At 40.4% G+C, this 18,814-nt stretch overlaps 2 protein-coding genes across 3 annotated transcripts in view; one reads left to right on the top strand and one right to left on the bottom strand.

Moving 5' to 3' along the window:
• The window catches only part of LOC139627669 (insulin-like growth factor 1 receptor), a 46,268-nt gene extending 40,984 nt beyond the window's left edge, over positions 1–5,284 (bottom strand). For both annotated transcript variants that reach the window (XM_071488665.1, XM_071488666.1), the window contains exon 1: positions 4,353–5,284. In XM_071488665.1, coding sequence (XP_071344766.1) covers positions 4,353–4,443 — 91 coding nt within the window. In that variant the 5' untranslated portion in view covers positions 4,444–5,284. The remainder of the gene's footprint in view (positions 1–4,352) is intronic.
• A 4,926-nt stretch (positions 5,285–10,210) lies between these two features.
• ap3s2 (adaptor related protein complex 3 subunit sigma 2) lies at positions 10,211–18,734 on the top strand. The gene is made up of 6 exons (XM_071488822.1): positions 10,211–10,450; positions 11,304–11,395; positions 12,033–12,144; positions 13,355–13,426; positions 15,708–15,815; positions 17,591–18,734. The coding sequence occupies exons 1-6, from the start codon at positions 10,382–10,384 to the stop codon at positions 17,714–17,716; spliced, it is 579 nt and encodes a 192-aa protein (XP_071344923.1). The 5' UTR covers positions 10,211–10,381; the 3' UTR covers positions 17,717–18,734.
• Positions 18,735–18,814: the final 80 nt, after the last annotated feature.

Here is an 18,814-nt window from a genome sequence, read left to right as displayed (position 1 = left end):
CAAAAACCTTTGTGGTGAGAGACCACGCTACCACTGAGGTGGAACACAGTTTAATCTCCAAAAGAACACCCTGAACCTTTCTGCTGGCGATGAAAATGTTTCCCACCGTGATTTGACGGTGTAGCGCTACATGACGCATCACAAAACTGGGCGAGGTCTATAACTTATCAGTTGCACACAAATATCATTAGTTTATATTCTCTGATCTTAGCTTAAAAAAATTTAAAATAAATGAAAAGTTTTCATGTAGGAAAAATGGTCAATTAACTTTTATTTTCCCCTTTAATAAGACAAACTATTAACCCTGACTGGTGTTCATGAACACAATACCTAACAAATCAGGATCTTCTAGTCATGCAGCTTAGTGCCTGTAAACATATCCACTGGGCAGCAGCACTGGAGCCACACACACACAGAAAGAGAGACCCTACCCAAATGCAAGCTGCAGGCAAGTTACACAAGTTATACAAGTTTAACACTTAAACACATGAATATGTGAGAGTAACATCTCTTCCAAGGTGATCAGTCACTTGTTAATGAGAGATAATATTCCTACTAACTTTCAGAAACTTTGTTTGTGCTCCCCCCATAAGGCAATGACAGGAAATGTTCAGCTGTTAAACTAAGCTCAGCCGTGGCAAAGTTCACTCTAGCGTATTCAAGTCAAACCAGCATCTCCTGTATCAAATGGTTATTAAATATTCCTGATGTCACAGCAGACCTCAATGCAGCTGAAGGGGGGAAGGGGAAGCATCATCTGATTCACTGTCTTTTATCTTTAAGATTGTAATTATGATTAAGGGTTTGACAAATAAATCTTATTTTACATCTTGGTTATAAAAAATACAGAGCATGAAGCAACAAGTGTAGGCGACTGCAGGGCAGGCTACACATGTTATCACCTGGGAAGACCAATGAAAAAAATATTTAGTTCATGCACTGTTAATCTCAAGTGCATGGAAATTCTCACACGTAAAAACTCCTGACATTCAATGTTACATTGAATGTGACTTGGAAATTGAAAAAATAAATATCAAATAACATCCCTACAGTATATTACATATTATCTAGTCCAATGCCACTTCACATTTTCTCTACACAGCACTTTTCTCCAGCTAGGACACTCCTTGATCCTTTTTAAGAACATATAGAAATATCTACCAAAAGAAGCAATGGACACTGAGAAGAAAAGGCAGGTAGCGATACATCACAAATGCAAGTCGGGCCCATTTGTGAAAATTAAGTTACTAAACTGGCAAAAAAGAAGTTTGAAATTATCCAATATTTTTCTATGTTTTACCACAGTAAACTCTACAGACAACCAGTATGCCCAATGTAAAAACTTCCTAAAGGTTGACCTCTTGCGGCCCTGCTTGTGACATGAGTTTCAAAGCGTACAGGAGCTGTGGCTTGTTGCTTGTAGTGTACCAGTGCCCTGCTAAAATGTATTGAAGTGTTTTTGCCTTCAGTCGTGTCTGGCATTTTACTTGGGGATAATTTGGTTGTCACATTGAAAAGAGGGTTAAGAGTTATATGTTTTTCAACCAAGACTGCTGCGTGTTTAAATCTTCTCTAGACAGGACATGAGCCTTTGGTCTGATTTAAGGCAGGCAGTGTGCCGGTATGGCGGTTATGTCTTTCTCTGTAATCTACTTGTCAGTGCACACTGTCAGCGGCCCTCAGCGAGCTGCATACCTGTTAATTCAATCTCAACACCGGGGCCTGTAAAAAGACACACTGCCTGGTGGTGTTACATCACCACAGTCTCGACGCCTCGCCCTCTGAGGCCTCACTGCAATGCCAGTATGGCACATCTTTCATGGGAACTGCTTCTGACCACGCTCATGAAAACCCTAAACAAAAGTTTCTGATCAAATTTTCACATCTTGTGCACCGGCTAAATGAAAATGCCGATAGCAGGTGTAGCAGCTTAATAACTCCCCCCTCTTCCTCCCACAATGACACATTTTAAAACAGCTGAGTAAACAAGCCTATCTCCGCAGCTTTGATGAGGCTCCCAATCACATATTTACTTTTGATAACCTTTTCCCAGCAGCGGGGAAACAGTCCACAGACAATGAGAGGAAATCCGCTCGAAGCCCAATACAACAAGGAATAGGAAGCAATAGGCCCTCTAAAGCTGGTGCTTCATTCACTGCCACTAGACTGCTGCAACTCTGTTTGCTCCTCACTCCATCCTGTTAGTGACAAACTGCCCGAGGGCGAATGTATTCATAAATACTTTTCCACATGAAAAGTAAGGTGAGAAGAAATGCACTGGGAAGCAAAAGATTATCCTTAACAGACAAAACTTGTTTGGTACGCCTGCAGCAGCAGAGCAGAGCCTGGTTAACCAAAACCTGTCAGCTGCCCTTTAGTCCCAACTGATATAGTAAACCAGCAGGAATGCTCAGAGTTTAGCCACACAAGGAACCTTTAGACAGCTCCACATAGAAGTGAGAATAAATGTAGGATTTTGATGGGAGCACCTCTGCTTTTCCCAGGTTTGTCCCGTAACCACTGGGGCTAACAGTAAACCCCATAACACACAGTTCACAAGCTCCTCACTCTTTCCAATCAACAGAACTTGGTCTGTTTTGCTTGTGAATGTACTTTGGCTTAGTCTATTTTAAAACCCAGACCCCGGTTCAACCCCCTGACCCACCCCTCCCCAACATGTCATAATGAATGGGATGAATCGGGACGCCTAGTTTACAGTATATCTGGAAACATGGAAAGATTTCAGATGTGAACACATAAATATAGAAGTTTTAAATTCATTAAATTTTAAGGTTTGCAACTTAACAGAAGCTGTGAGTCTTTATATGCCGTCACAGTTACAACAACTCCTAAGTCATCTGTGTGGTATCAATTGATTCTTCAAATTTATTTCAAAGTTTGAAAGCAGAATAGTTTACTTCAATGGATTATGGCTGGACTACAGTCTATAATCTCAGCCTTTGTTGTCCCTGTCTTTTGCCCGATGGGAAGATGTTGTTGTACCTTCTCAATGCAACTGCAGCAGCCTGGTGTTCATGAAAATATCTCCAAGGTCAAGGTATCCCCAGGTTTGCTCAGCAAAGGAGAATAAATGATAGCGTGCTACTCGGAAAACACATGGTGACGCCATTGGACAAACAGTGTTTGTTGAAGTGGTTTCAGTAAATCTTGAGGGAGTGATATTAATATGGACGGCCTTTTGTAAAGAACACCTACACACAAAAGAATGCCTTCAATTGATAGTTGATACTTGTTGTGTTACTGTGTTTTTCCACCCAGGTTAGGTCTACAATGTGAGGAACCCCGGAAATATACTGAAATGTGATTGTAAGAGACCAAGCTCTTCCATAGCAGTGAATTTAGTCTAAACCCTTAACTTCTTAGTTTATGCTGCCGCTCTCTGATCCCAAATGGACAGGAGAGGACTCTAAAACTATGAGAGCATTAAAACAGGGCTTCCCCATCCTCCTCTGACAAGTTCTGAAACACATCCATGAAAAAATACAACTAGTTCTGCTGTCTGTTGTCATGTTTTTTTTATCTAGTGTATAGCGAGCTGACTTTGTCAAGGTCCCTGGTACAAACAGGTTCAGTGACAACACACTTATGCTCCTCTATTTTGCAGTAGAGGAGGGACAACTAAACTCAATTACCCACTTTTTTTATTTCTTAAATCACATTTCTGTCTGTTTTTTCACAGACACCCTCCATTTTTTGTTGATTCTGATTCACCACATTGTGACTCAGAGTTGAGAGTGGGGTGTGTATATACTGTAAAGCCTGACTGACTTTCTCCATTGGCTGAGTCATCGTAATGTATTTACCAACACACTTAAACTGATTTATTTTTGTGGTTTTAAAAACCAAATTACAATATCACAAATAGACTTCTCTAGTACACACAGCATTCACCAAAACCAAGTTAACTACACTTAATTGCACGACTAAACCAGTATCACAACATATTACATGATTTTCCCACTATAATAAAATTGTATTTCCTCCATACACATGCAGTATTATCTTGCGTGATGCTTGGTGTAAATTGAAATCTTCTATCATCCTATAACCACATAACTACACTGTGATGTACCAGATTTATTTTTATCCATTTACAATTCATTAATCTTTCTGATATTTTCGCCATAAATGCAGAGCAGTGATATGTAACTTGCCAAGAAAACACTGTTGCCCCCCTTTTCCATAGTTAGGTGTACTATATGTGCAATGTATACTGTTAGCACAAGGTGTTCTCACCGTAACTTTATAACAATATGTGGACCGTGTTGGAGCATGGCGCATCAAAAAACAATGTTTCCCCATGTGTAGTAGCGTGGAGCAGCATTACTTACTCTCTGCGGTGGCGGGCCGGAGGCAGGACGACAGACCCAGCATCAGACCCCAAAACAAGGTCAAGCGGCTCCTTTCCGATCGAGACCTCATTCCTGGATGAGTGAATCCTCCCAATTCATGTAAATAAATATGTTGAGGGGAAAAAACGTCGGCACAACGTGGTCACAATTCTCAAAGCGCCTTTTAATCTGCAGCCAGCACCTTTTAGCTGTTAGCCGGCTAAATGAGCTAGTAGCTAACGTTACTACTAACAGGCTAGCAGGATAGCTCCCTCACGCTTGCTAATAGGAGTCCAGTCGTGCCCCGAAATCACCGATTTACTCCGCTGGCAAGAAAATGTGTATTCATAGTTATGTTTACTACTGCCAAAAATAACACCACACTGATGTGTATAATGAAACCAATGCGGCTAAACCAGCGGCGGGGATTCCTCTGCAATCCGCATCTTCACACTCCATATCTGGAGGAAAAACGTTCAACGTCCCGCTGCTGGAGGATCCTCAGGAGGGAGAAAACGGGTCGGACCCCCTTAAAATTGGGATGAAAAGAGACGGTCTACGGCAATTAATAACATATTAAATTGATACACAGCCCCCCTTGTGTGAACGACGACGTTTGTTTCGAAATATCCAGGATAAAATCTGGTTTCAGACCGCAGCCTCCTTCTCCGCCTCCTCCTCCTTCTCAGCCGCTCATCATGCACACACGCACCGCGTTGTTGTGGTCGCTGTAATTCACCTTCAGATCAACGGGAAATTGAGCATTTGACCTTGTTGCCCCGGGCTGGTCAACTGCTTTGGTTATCTAATGCCCTCCGCCGATAGATAGCTGCACAGGTCGCGTAGCTAGACAGATTAATGTACAGGTACACACACGGTCTGTTTCGGCCAGTCTGCAGTCTGCCGTGTTCGCTGTAAACACGGCGCCGTGCGCAGAGATCGTCTCTGTATCCGAGGATGAATCACTCGAGCCTCTGCCCCGCCTCCCAGTCTGTGAAAGTGGGCGTCGCTCTTACTGCAGTTTAGCCATCATTGGAGAGCAGTTACCATAGTGACTGGTCTGGTCCTCATCACAGGAAGGTCAGTTTTATCTTTGTTTGTTTACAGTGTCTTGGACCGAGCAAACCGTAAATGATATCAGCTTCAGGGCACCATATCTCATTACTCTATCATTATTGTTTACAACAGAGAACAATTTCAATGCGCAATCATATCTTCTACACTCACATCGGAGGAACCAGGAGGGATCATGAGATGGACCGTCAATTAGTATCAACAAACACACTCTCCAACCTAACGAAATCGTTCGTCTGCGGCACTGTTCATGAGGTTGCACATCATCGCCGTAAGACATCAAAAATTCAGACAGAGTGAGACCTCTTGCTCCCTTCTCCTCTCTGGTCACCGCCGTAGCGACTCCGTTTACGACGCGGTGTGATGGAAATCCGGGATGCTGATCCAGGATCAGGGTTGTTTTGCTTCTCACAAATACACAGCGGAGGGCTGTCTCTGCTAAGATCGTGCCTGTCTGCACCACCTGTAATTAAACTCTCAACCAATCTACGCAGTCACAGAGGTGTCTTTATATGTGTATTGTGTTATAGGCCTGATAACCATACATGTGCAAATGTCACTCGCGTCTTATATTCCCTTGCCCATATTAATTAACCCAAGTGTCTGCATTATGTCTGTCTTACTATCTAGGCATAAACAATATGTGACCACAGATATAGTATGATATCGGCAAATTAACTATCCTAAATATACTGTAATAGAATCCCTATTATATTTCAAGTGACTAATAAAATCACAAAGAGACGTGTATCTATCAGGGATTTTTCCATAGTAAACATGTAACATTTTGGAAAATTTGCCCCTCAAATTCAACTCCTCACGTAAAGACACCGAAATGCTGCCATCTTGAGGGGAAAGAAACTAACTGCAGACCTCTAATTCGCAGTAAAATCAAAGTGTGAAGGGTAGAATTCATGATAATTTGCTAAACAATGTAAGGATGAATATATTAAGACATATGTTAAAATATGTTTTTTTCCTTCTTCTTTTTTTCTTTGTATATAGAGTCAAGCTGTGTCCTTGTGAAGTGACCATAGAGGGAAGCAGAAAAGTTCAAGCCGTGCCACTGTACAAACAACTCATTAAAAGTCAGTGTGACTTTAACTCTGTGACACAGACAGGTACAGTTGCAATGATCTTTTGAGGTTTGGGGGGGGGGGGGGGGGGGGGCAGCTTGTGATGCTGTAAGAGAAGCAGACAGTAAACAAAACCGTCCATAGAAGAGCCCCTGACAGTTTTGATTATCCCTATAATTGCAGGCTGCTTTCATCACTTCACTTCACAGAGCACAGAGGCATTATTTGAACGCCACACATTACCTCAGCCCTGGCAGACAGCACTCATCATCCATCACAATCCAACAATTAGCACTGAGAGAAAAAAAAATGCACATTAAAAATGAAGTGAATATCAGTGGCCACCCAAGAGTCCAAATACAGTGAGTCACCCTCTAACAAGTGCTCACTGTACCAACATGACCCCCCTGTGCCAGAGAATGTTGTGCCTGTCCACTTGCATTTGTTAAGTGCCTATTAAAGTCCCCATGAAGGCAGCCGGTGGGCCCACCTACCTCGACTGTCCCGGTGGAATCCATTCTCGCACTGCACTCATGTGGAAATAAGCCTGTTTACCACCAACGGGTCACACATGCTAATGAGCGTCTGTTTGTTTTCCACTGTGCTCATGCAGGAGGAAGGGAATTTAGGGGGGAAATAATAGATGATATGCAGACAACAGACCGGTGGCTTTGCAGCACTAATGATGACAACATACAACAGAGAATTAATGGATATAAAATCAGAACAGGAAATGTGGCCTGACATTTTGATGTTACCGAGGCTGATCACACAGAAATACACAATGTTGTCTGGCCTGGTTTGAAAGTAGTGTGATTGTGTCAAGGGTCAAGGCTCCCCACACAGAGTGACGTTAGACCCTAGACATCCAAATGGTTTGTCTGATGAACCTCCATCTTACAAGTAAGGTGTGATATTGGGCAGAATAAAATATTTGACTTAGATACTGCATTCAGTCTCTGGTCTGTATTGAAGACAGAGAAACGGATCCTGTGTCTTTCCCCCAAACTGAAATGTTTAAATAAATAAATATAAGCTATAGTAAATAGCTTGCCTTTAAACTTTGGAAACGTGCATACAGTATGCACTCTCCACATTCTATGAATCTATGATAACACAGTAAATGTTCGATTTTCCTATAGGATAAATTATCATTAACATTCATTTCTGCAACTACAACCATCACAACTCCACAATAAGAAGAGAAGCACTGCATGGAAAATTAGTGTGAAGAGACTTATATCCCATAAAAAACTGCAACTTATTGTATTAATTAGTCTTTTATACTCTACACTATGGCAAGAAAAAGTAAGTGAACCCTTTGGAGTTACCTGCATTTATATACAAATTTGTGTTTAATATGGTTGGATTTTCATCTGAGTCACAATTATGATCAAACACAATCACAATCTATTTCAAGTAATAACACACAAATCATTGTGGTTTTTTTGTCCATATTAAAAACATAATTCAAACATTCACAGTGTAGGTTGGAAAAAATATGTTAACCTCTCAGCTAACGAGATCAGCAAAAGATGATTGGACTCAGGAGTTATCAAACCTGGAGTCCAGTTAATGAAAGAGACTGGACGTGGGTTAAAGCCACTTTGACTTAAAAACAAAGCACTCTAACATTTTGAGTTTGTTATTCACAAAAAGCATCTGCTAATGTGGGCCATGCCTTCAAAAAAAAGATCTCAGCAAACTGATGATCAAGAACTGCTGATTTGCATAAAGCTGGAAAGCATTGGAGAGTCATATCAAAGAATTGTCAGCTGGTCCTGAGAATTACTGATCAAATAATGTAATACTGTTCAACCAGACCAGCAATACTTTCCAGCCACTAATCAGAGTAAACTAAATTATTAAATTAACAAAAGATGGCTATCTGGAACACTGGAAGAATCAAACCTAAACTCAAAGCAAATGTAATTGCTATCTGGCCCTAGTATCTCTTCACTGTCAGAGATACAAAGCAGAGAAAGATCCTGACCAAAGACAAACTCGGTGACCACAGCGACCAGAGAGACAGGACGACACAAGGAGTATCACAGGAAAGAGGTTGTTGTCACTACACAGCAAGTGAGGTAGAGACACAGAGGCATTTCCTCTTAAAATGTAACAAATATAATATTATCAGTTGTATTTATTCAAGTATTTTACTTTACTTAATGAGTTCTTTTTTTTCTGATCTGATTACTGAATTGTTTTATCCTTGATGCATTGGTAATATTGTTTATCTGACATTCATGCCGATAAAGCACACTGAATTAAAAAGATTTGAAAAGTTTAGACATTCATCAATCCACATTTAGACAAATTGTCTATAAATGGGGACAGTTTAGTTCTGTGGCTACTCTCCATTGGAGTGGGTGCTCAGCTAAGATGACTCCAAAAGTAGAATGCAGAATGAAGAAAGCTAAACGCTTATAGGAATCATTGGAGCTGGTTAACATCATCCATGTTCATGAGTCTACTATGTGCAAATCATGATGCCTGGTTGCACGGAGCATGGTCTCCTGCCATGTACACACACACACACACACACACACACACACACACACACACACACACACAAAAACAAACAAAAAAAACATCACTGCATGCCTGAAGTTTGCCAAAGAGCACTTTGACACCCACAACACTACTGAGAAATACTTTATGGACTGGTAAAACTAATGTTGAAGTTTGAAAAATACGTAGCACTATGTATGGTATAGAAAGGGCACTGCATTACAACATGAAAACATCATCTTAATGGGATGAATGCTTTGCTGCAAGCAGGAGGCCACGATGCTTCCCTGAGTCACGCCAGTGCTGGCAGCACTGACTCGAGCTCCCTCATGAACCCCATCACCCTCATTAAGTATGGAGGATTCATAAGTTCATATTCAATGAATTAGAGTATCATCAATCACAATGTTTAAATTCAAGAGTGAAACCATTTGTCAATCAAATAAGCATATTAATTTAGGTATATTAATTTAACTTTAATCAGTTAAATTATAAATGATAATTCAACCCAAACATTTCAGTGGCTTTAGTATGTAATGTGTTTTGAATGATAACGTCACCACAAAGAAAGGTACAGATTTTTCGAGGCGGTGTGAAGCTGCTGACAAAGGTACAAAAAGCCTGGAAATTATGAGGTGCCTCGGCTGCTGGTGAATTAATCACATTATGTGATCTGTCAGTGGACAAGCCTCAGAACTTGTGAGGACACATGGCAGACATGGGAAAAGAGAAACAGTCTAAATCCTCACCAGTGTTGACTAAGCACACTTCCTGGGATATTGGCTTGCCAACACTACACAGAGCCCCAAAAACTGTTGCAATAAACACTAAATGGCTATGAGCTTGCAGTATTACAGAGCTCCTGTATTATATTTTATGGTGTCTAAAGACTCAATAATGTGTCTTTTGATGTACAAATAACAGTTCTACTAATGCTTACAGGAAGCAGAGAAACAATAGCCTACAAAGTTCATACACTGTGTTCCCTGATAATATTTTGAGTGAATTTGTTATTTTTTTATATTTTATATTTATTGAGTTAGGTTGTCAATATTGCATAAAATTTATAGAACATGTACAAAAATAAAATAAAATACATATTCCACCCCAGATAGGCTACAACTGAGATATTTGAATAGAGAAAACAAGGCCCCTTTTTTAAAATAACTTATCCGGAACAAAAGATTTGATGTGTTTGTTCGTGGCCGACCGCTTAATGTGGAGACGCAACCGGATATAACCCATTCACTCATCCTGGCAGTTGAGAGGCCGCCTAGCACTTTAGCTAACGTGATCTAAATAGTCAAAATCTTAATATTTTATGAATAAGTTCATATTGTGATTTTATAAATCCAAAGAATCGCCATGATTAAAGCCATCCTGATATTTAACAACCACGGAAAACCGCGGCTGATTAGGTTCTATCAGTATTTTGTAAGTATTTTTGGGGTTGCTGTTCAAAACATTAGCATTTTTGTATTATGCAGCTATCTTCACTCTCATCGGGCTAGGGGTCAGCGATGGTTTAGTTTTGTCAGCTTGCACTGACAAATATAACCAAAATCTCGATCGATGTGGGTTGTCATTAACCAAGTTACAACTAACTAAAAACATCAGCTGGTGAAAGTGGTGGGATAACCCAGACCTTAGCTAGATAGTCTTAAGTTTCAGTTCCTTTCCTTTAAATATCTCTTCATTACACATTTAGTAACTTCCCTAAGTGTTGAACGGGTGCAGTGTTGTCGTAGATATGATTTCGCGAAGGTAAAACGCATACATTTTATTTCTCGTACAAAGGCGCCGTAACTATGTTCCCTTTTCCTAGTTAGCATGAAATCACTGACTTGTAACTGCAGGTGGACTCACGTCTTTCACGAAGGTCAGGCTATTTTTCTTCACCACTGTCAAACAGCAGATGCCAGTGGCTGTGCAGTGCAACTTTCCGTGTAACCTACTGTTGTAGAGCAGCAAATAATTGATTTCCATTAAAACTGCCATTTTATCTGGGTGTGATACGATAAAGTTTATTAATAAATTACATGGTATCAGATCAGTGCATACACTACGTACTCACCGACACCCGATACCATATTTTAGGCAGTATTGGAGGCATTTCCGTTACTAGTATTGGTACCGGAACAGCTCTGTTCCTCTTCTTATACTTTCTTTGGTGCCACAAGGTTCTTGAGTGACTTGTTTTACCTTATCAGCCAACTAGATGGTGGTGTCCCTGTAGGTGGATGTACTGACAAGCACTTAGTAGAGTTTGTGAAATGTTTTCCTGCAGGCGGAGGACATGCAGCAGCAGATCATTCGGGAGACTTTCCATCTGGTGTCTAAGAGAGATGACAATGTCTGCAACTTCTTGGAGGGTGGAAGGCAAGTAGTGCTCTTTAATATGATGTTGTATGTAAATCACATTTTGACACGAGAAGAACAGAGAAGATATTTACCTATTGTATCTATAAGACCGTCAGATGCATTTGTACTGTAAGTGTTAAGCAATGCCCTACTGCAGAAAACTGCTTCAGCTGAACTCAGGGCCTTTATGTTGTGATTTTTTTCATGGAAATACTGAGGTAGTGTGACAGATAAATACAAGATTATGTGCATTTGGAAACTTTTAAATTTATATTGGCAGAGACTGAAAGGCAGACCTGTAATTTAAGTCATGACGTGTTCTGACATTTTAACAGAACCTTAAAGACTAAATACTGTAAACTCAGGGCCACTTTTGGGGTTTTCTCTACTTTCTTTCATGTCAACACAGAAGCTGACATCACTTGGCACAAAAAATGAGCCAGGAATTAACTGCAGATGCAGTAGCCCATTTTAACCATTAGATGGAGGCAAACACACACAAGTTGTCACTCATTTCATTTCTCTTAGATGCTCTTTTACATATACCCAACTGTAAATTGATATAGAGCATGCATTTGTTTGACCAAGTAGCCCTGATATTTCTGAGGACACATGGAGCATAAATGTAGACCAATGCATTTTTATCTGCTTTCAGTCTCATCGGTGGCTCTGATTACAAGCTGATCTACCGGCACTACGCGACCCTCTACTTCGTCTTCTGTGTGGACTCATCTGAGAGCGAGCTCGGCATCCTGGACCTGATCCAGGTCAGCTTCAAATTCATTTAATTGTTTTATAAACACAATTAATATGCAGTTTTTTTAATGATTTTTTTGGCCATTTTATGCCTTTATTGTTTGATAGGCAAGTGTAGAAAGACAGGAAATGGGACAGAGAGAAGGGGAATAACATGCAGGACATGAAGGATTTGAAGAGGGATTCCTGCTTTGAGCATTTGCACCCACGGGTATCGGGTCGCTCCTAGTGTGTAGTTTTGGATGTAAAATCATATCTCCCTTATTCCACATCACCCTCTCTTTGCTCATTCAATGACCCAAGCTTGAAACGAAGACACTGCCTTTCCCTTGAACTATTGCGCGAGCTGCATGATGCCGAATTAAACTAATTTTGGGAAACATGAATCCTGGAAATGAAACTTACTCCACTGTTCATCTCAGTGGAAATCTCTCTGGATAAGATAGAGATGTAGTTACAAAATCTAAATAAGGAAACCCTGATATCAGACACAGGCTGTACAAAGAGCACAAAACTTATCTCATGAAGTTCTGACACACTCTGGTTTTTTACCAGAGCTTAAATCTGGCTTCACATCTTTATTGTCCCTGTGGAAAAATTTTGATGTACTTGTGGCAGAACATGAGTGACACCAGTCACCCTCACAAGATGTTACACAAGATCAGTATTTGCATCTGAAGTGAGTGAGTCAACCGGCTCACTCCTCCTGCTGATTATTGGCATCACATTTAACAGCACAATAAAGATGATGATCATATGATCAGTAAACAGGAATTATGGCACGTGATAACAGATAAAAGATAAAAGAGCCTACTTGCCTTTTCCTTTAATATCTCTTCTACCTTCCTTCGATCAATGCTCTCAGCTTACAGTTTTAATGAAACACATGAACCTGCGTTAAACTCAAATGTTTGTACTCACCCACCTACGTAGCCTCAACCTTCATTTGTCATCAGTACACGCATTATATCTAACATCACTCACCAGTTCTTTTTAGATGTTGAGTATAAAGCACACGTCTTTGCACCCACCACTGACTTCCTGTGTTAATACAGGATAAACCAAAGTCCCTGAGGAGATCCAGCATCCGTTGTGCCCTCAAATGTAATTATAATCTCTAACAATCTTCCAAATCTGATCCTTGCAGGTTCCCTCTTCTCTGCCTGTAGGTGTTTGTTGTATAAATGAGATGTTTGACTGACCACATCCTCTGTGTTGTAGGTGTTTGTGGAAACATTGGATAAATGCTTTGAAAACGTCTGTGAGCTGGACCTCATATTCCACATGGACAAGGTGAGTGGGCCATTTTCAATTGGATTTTTTCTGGTGTGTACAACTACAGCGATTACTTACGGTAATTAATTGACTAGCCCACTTACTGAAACTGGACCACTAGTTTTATAATTGATTAATGCTATCAGATGAGAGGTTTTGCCCCTTTTCTTTGTCACATATGACAGTAAACTGAGTGAACTTTTTAAAGAAAGTTTAAAGATTTAATGATGAATCCATAATGAAAATAATCATTAGTAGTAGTTCCAGTATTGTGTGTGCTACAGTATTAAGCTCAGAAGTGTACCAATGACCTGTCATTTGTACAATGACCTAACATCAGAACAGCCTTCACTGTTTCTAATTTGAGGGACATCATCTCCAAAATGTTTGCACTTGATGTTTATTTGCTGTCAATGCAGACTCAACAGCTCCTGTTGTTGCTTCACAATCAAAGTATAAAAAGTCTGTTTTTCATTGTGCTGCAGCTGCTGGAAGTTGTGATGTAACTGTGGTTAACTGAGACCAGTAATTTATCCGGTTCTGCATTTGAAGATTTGCTTTGCCACTGTTTTTTTAAAGATCAGTATTATGCACGTAAAGTAGTCATGTGAAGACCCATAAAAAGCACATTATCTCAGTCTCTTCCTCATATATGCGTATGGTCCACCTTCTGGTGTTCACACTTAGCACAGTGCTCTACCCTTCAACATGCACCTTGAGGTAACCAGCATCTGAAAACAACCATATGTTGACTCAGTTATGCTTATTGTGCGTGTGTCAACTCCAAAACAGCAGTTGATTATAAATGCTTCAGCTTTTTCTATTCAGTAAAAGGTTTAGATGAGGGGAACTATTTATGGAGGAGCTATAGAGAGACATCACCACAAGGTGATGGGCAGCGTAATGGTGTATTTTTGTCTCATCCATGCATCCAATGTGTCCATGCAGCTACCTGTTTTTCAGGAATAGCTGCATTTCTGTAAGTGGTCCAGTTCTTTTTGGTGTGTGAGCAGAGGATTTTTACGACAACTGTCTGTCAAATTGGGCTCCTGATCTAAAGTAGATCTAACACCTCTCAAAATTTCACCTCAGAAGTGAAACTGTCTGCCTGTATGCTGCATTTCATTTAAACATGGGAAGGTCTGGAAGGAATGATGAAAAGAAAAAAAATCAGTCTTCAAGGTTTCCTCTTCTTCAGATGCTGGTTTAAAAAAAATAAAGAATAAAATAAAGGTGCATTCAAATCACGCACAGGTTCCTTTTAAGTATGAAGCTCCGCATTGTCCGGGCTACAACAAAGCCTCCCTTTTTTCCCCTGAAACTGAGCTAGAAGTGTTACTGGAGACTAATCAGACACATCTCAGCCATCTTGATTGAATTTTCGCAGCAGGAAATTGATGTCATGTGGTGCAGTGGGGTTTGGCCTGAGGAATGTTCCCAAGATGAAACGTGGAAATATTTCTGCTAGAATGAAAACCCCTTGCTCTCAGAGAGCTTTGGTAGCTGGACAACACAGACCTGCATGGCATTGTGAAATTATAATTTAAACTCACTTGCAGGTACTTTTACACAGACTTGATGTTATTAGCCTGTCATGCACATATGCAGATGAACTAATCACAGCTTTCAACTGCTTCATCAGTTCTCATTTCTTTGCCCCATGTCACTTCATGTAGCTAATACAGATGTATTCCAGCTTCTTTTCTGCAAGGAGAACATTTAGCAATGTAGCTTTATACATATGCTATAACTTAGCAATTTCAAAGCTGTTGCAAGCATTTCTTTGCAGGTTTATCATCCTTAAATGAATATTTCACATGCAGCTGTGGAAGGTACTCACACATCGTTAGCGTATTACCTGTAATAAGTTTGGATCGGTGCAGTGGAATATTCTCACCCACAGGAATCCACAAATCTAAACTCAAGGTTGAAATTGAGACTGTCTCCCTTTGAGCCATGAGTGATATCTACTTTCCAAAGAGAACTGGACTCTTTTATACCTCTGTCATCTCTTTGGTATTTAAAAAAAAAAAAAAAAACGCAGAAGAGCTGAGTTGCAAAACAAGACATGGAAGTAACCTATAACTTCAAACGGTTACATCTGGCTGCCATTTGGAGCAGCCAGTCTGTGATGTTGTGTAATCCATGTTTTATATTATTGAATTTTCTGCCTGACATAATTTTCTGTTGTATTTGGCAGTGATGTCCTAATTTGTAGCAAGCACGCAAGGAGACCTGTTTTAATGGCAGTAATTGTGTATTAACTGCATATTAACTGCCGTGTTGTATCTGTCTGCAGGTCCATTACATCTTGCAGGAGGTGGTGATGGGGGGCATGGTACTGGAGACCAACATGAATGAGATCGTGGCTCAGGTGGAGGTGCAGAACCGCATGGAGAAGTCAGAGGTCAGTTTGTCAGCCACATTTAAGGTCCATGCTGGTGCGTTTGTGCATTTTTGTGCCCATTATTAAGTATGTGACTGACTATGTTCCAAAGCACAGGTTTTTAGTGAGAGAAATGTGTGTTTTTCAGGCAGCCACATTGGTTATCATTCACTCTGCTATGAGAACGAACTTATAGACATCTGAGCCTTTGCCCATGTCTCAGATTTGTTTAGCAATTCAAACAGGTTGAGTGTTCTGCCCGTTGACACCTGTTTCCTGTGGCTAAAGAAACACCTGACCAATCAGAGCTTACTAGGCTCAACAGCTAGCTACCTGGCAACTTCCATGAATAGAGCAAAATGTGTTCATTAATGGGACTGAAGCAGCTGTACAAGTCATTTTAAGTTAACTTCTGGAAAAGCATAGTACTCCTGCTTGCTAGTTTTATTAAATGAAAAAACAAAATTAATGCAACAGAACCAGAAATACAAGAAATAATGTCTTTTTTGTTCCACGCATTTCCTATTTCTTGTCAAAATCTGGAACTTACATTTCCCACAATACAACTTAAGCGCTAACAGTTAGGCCAGAAATTTGGGTCTGTTAAGCTCACACCTGCTGATGTAACAGTGACCCGCTAGCCTCAATCAGAGGTGAGGTGCAGCTGCCGATGTAGTGAGCTCATATCTTATTTTTTGCTTCACTGACAAAATTTTAGTCTTCAGCCGCAATCAAAGTTGACTCAAGTGATGTCACCAGAGGCAATTAATCACATTCCATGCAGTGCTCTCTACATTTTTTTCACACGTGCAATAGTTCTCCCTGAAACCTGATAACTGACTTTAATGTGTCAAATCTGTGGAGTTCACCCTTAAATCTCCATATTTCATATAGGTTTCATAGTGACAAAATGAACTGCTTTTAGCAGCTGCGAGCGCAGTTTCGTGGTCATGTGAAAATGAAGGGCAGCAGGACAGATATGTCAGTATTGACTGGTTTGGACAAGTCAGATTAACCTCACCTCACATTAACACAATATCAGGCTTAATTAATGAAATGAAATAAAATGGCATTTCAGTCTGATGATTAGGCCAAGTGACTAATGCCTTCCTATCAATGCAGGTTAGTGCATGCTCTGTTTTCCTGTTTTGACGCAGTCTGGCTCCTACAGTGATTATGAAATCAGAGAATTGTCTGTATAAGAGCATCACATTCATGAGCTGCTGCTGGAAAGTGAAAGTGAAACAGAAAGAAATGTGGATTTAATTCCTTCTCAGTTTGACGTTTCGGGAAACACTCTAATTTGTTTTCTTGCCGCGAGTTAGATGAGTTATGTGTTAATTTCACTCTTATGTTTGTATGCGACACACAAAGCTACAGCCATGAGACAATTAGCCTAGCTTACCATAAAGACTTGAAAAAAGGGGAAAAGCTAATATTCTACCTGCAAATCTAAAACTCACCTTACAAAAGTCTAAACATGGCAAGTTGCACTTTTACAGTGGGTCATGTGCCTGCCTGTTTCTTGGCTGGGCACAGTGGCTTCCTGGAATGTTTTCTCATGCTCCCATGACTGGGAGGGTAGATTTATGCTTTCTAAGAAAACAACCTAATGCTTTGCTTTAAAAATGGTTGGTGCTAGAGTATACAATTTGTAGTAAATGGACTAAAACATGCAAAAAAACTGTTTCTACTTTCATGTGTCCACATTTTACTGCAATGTGAAAGACTTAAGACATAAGACTTCTTCTCCCAGTGGCTTTAAAGTCGTGTTCCGCGTTGTTTCAAATGTACAGGGGGGTCTGTCAGCGGCCCCTGCTCGCGCTGTCTCTGCTGTGAAGAACATGAACCTGCCTGAGATTCCCCGCAACATCAACATCGGAGACATCAATATCAAAGTGCCGAGTCTCTCCCCGTTCTGAGAAGCATCCCAGCTGAGCTCTGCAGGGCTGATGTGCGACTGATGTCTCCACTTCTCCACAGTCCCCCTGCACCCAGCTCTGTAGCTGAGATGGAGAAAACTGATTTTATATATGTACAATAGAACCACAGCAGCTTATTCTCCCACTCATTCCAGTGTTTTCATATGTATGGGAGATGAGCTGTGCATTATTTTTGAGTTCTACTGTATACAAGTTACAGATTACTCCAGTTGAAGGATTTGCACAATAATGTAAAGTTTGATTCTGTAAAGCATTAAGATTAATTTTAATATCTATAAATGTCCTGCTGTTCTTTCTGTGTTTTGTAGTTCTCTTGTTGATTCCCTGCTCTTTCCAGATGAGACGTGACCGTGTTGACTTCGTGCGTATTTTCCTCTGCAACTCTTCCAAATCTCTGACATTCATCAGTGGTAGTTCTGCCTGAGTTTTGAAAATGTTCCCTCCTGTCAGATGTGAGTTTTTGGACTGAGTTCAGTTCACTGTAATATGATCCTTTGGCTTCTGTATGGGGACGATAATCACTCAAACACATCTTTATCTCTCTGTTCCAAGTGTGTGCTCACAGGCAGGATGGGATTATACTCCTCCAGTTGGCTCTTGTCTCAATTTATTTTCCCTTCTCTGTAACATATTGTGCCTCTGACATCCTTGTGATTGGAGAATGATATTGTTCTCCAGGGTGCAGACTGTGCTCGATATGGCAAATGTAATTCTAGTTTTAATGTGTTTTGATAAGATCTTGCCAACATCTGTTAAGAGAGGCAACAGACTAATGTTGACCTTTTTTTGGATCTTTTAAGTGTTTCTGTACAGTGTGTTTGTGTCTTACTGGCTGTATTTAGTGGTCTGATAGACTCAGAGTAAGACTGACATCTAAGCCATACGCCTTTGTTCGAGTTTTACCATAAAATCATGTCAAGCCTATAAAGGAAAGAAATATGTCTCGGTGTCAAAGACATTCCTTGCCAAGGAATTAAATAAATGAAAGTACACCTCACTGTGTCTGTGCTTTCTTGTACACCACCTTATTCACAACATTTTCCCTTATGTGTCAGCAAGTACGCTGAGTCACCGTAG

The sequence above is a fragment of the Trachinotus anak genome, unplaced genomic scaffold, assembly GCF_046630095.1.
Source record: "Trachinotus anak isolate AG129_WGS33_773 ecotype Australia unplaced genomic scaffold, CSIRO_AGI_Tana_v1 ptg000011l, whole genome shotgun sequence".
NCBI classification, from domain to species: Eukaryota; Metazoa; Chordata; class Actinopteri; order Carangiformes; family Carangidae; genus Trachinotus; species Trachinotus anak.
Note: the sequence above shows the minus strand (reverse complement) of the source record. Positions and strands in the feature narration are given on the sequence as shown.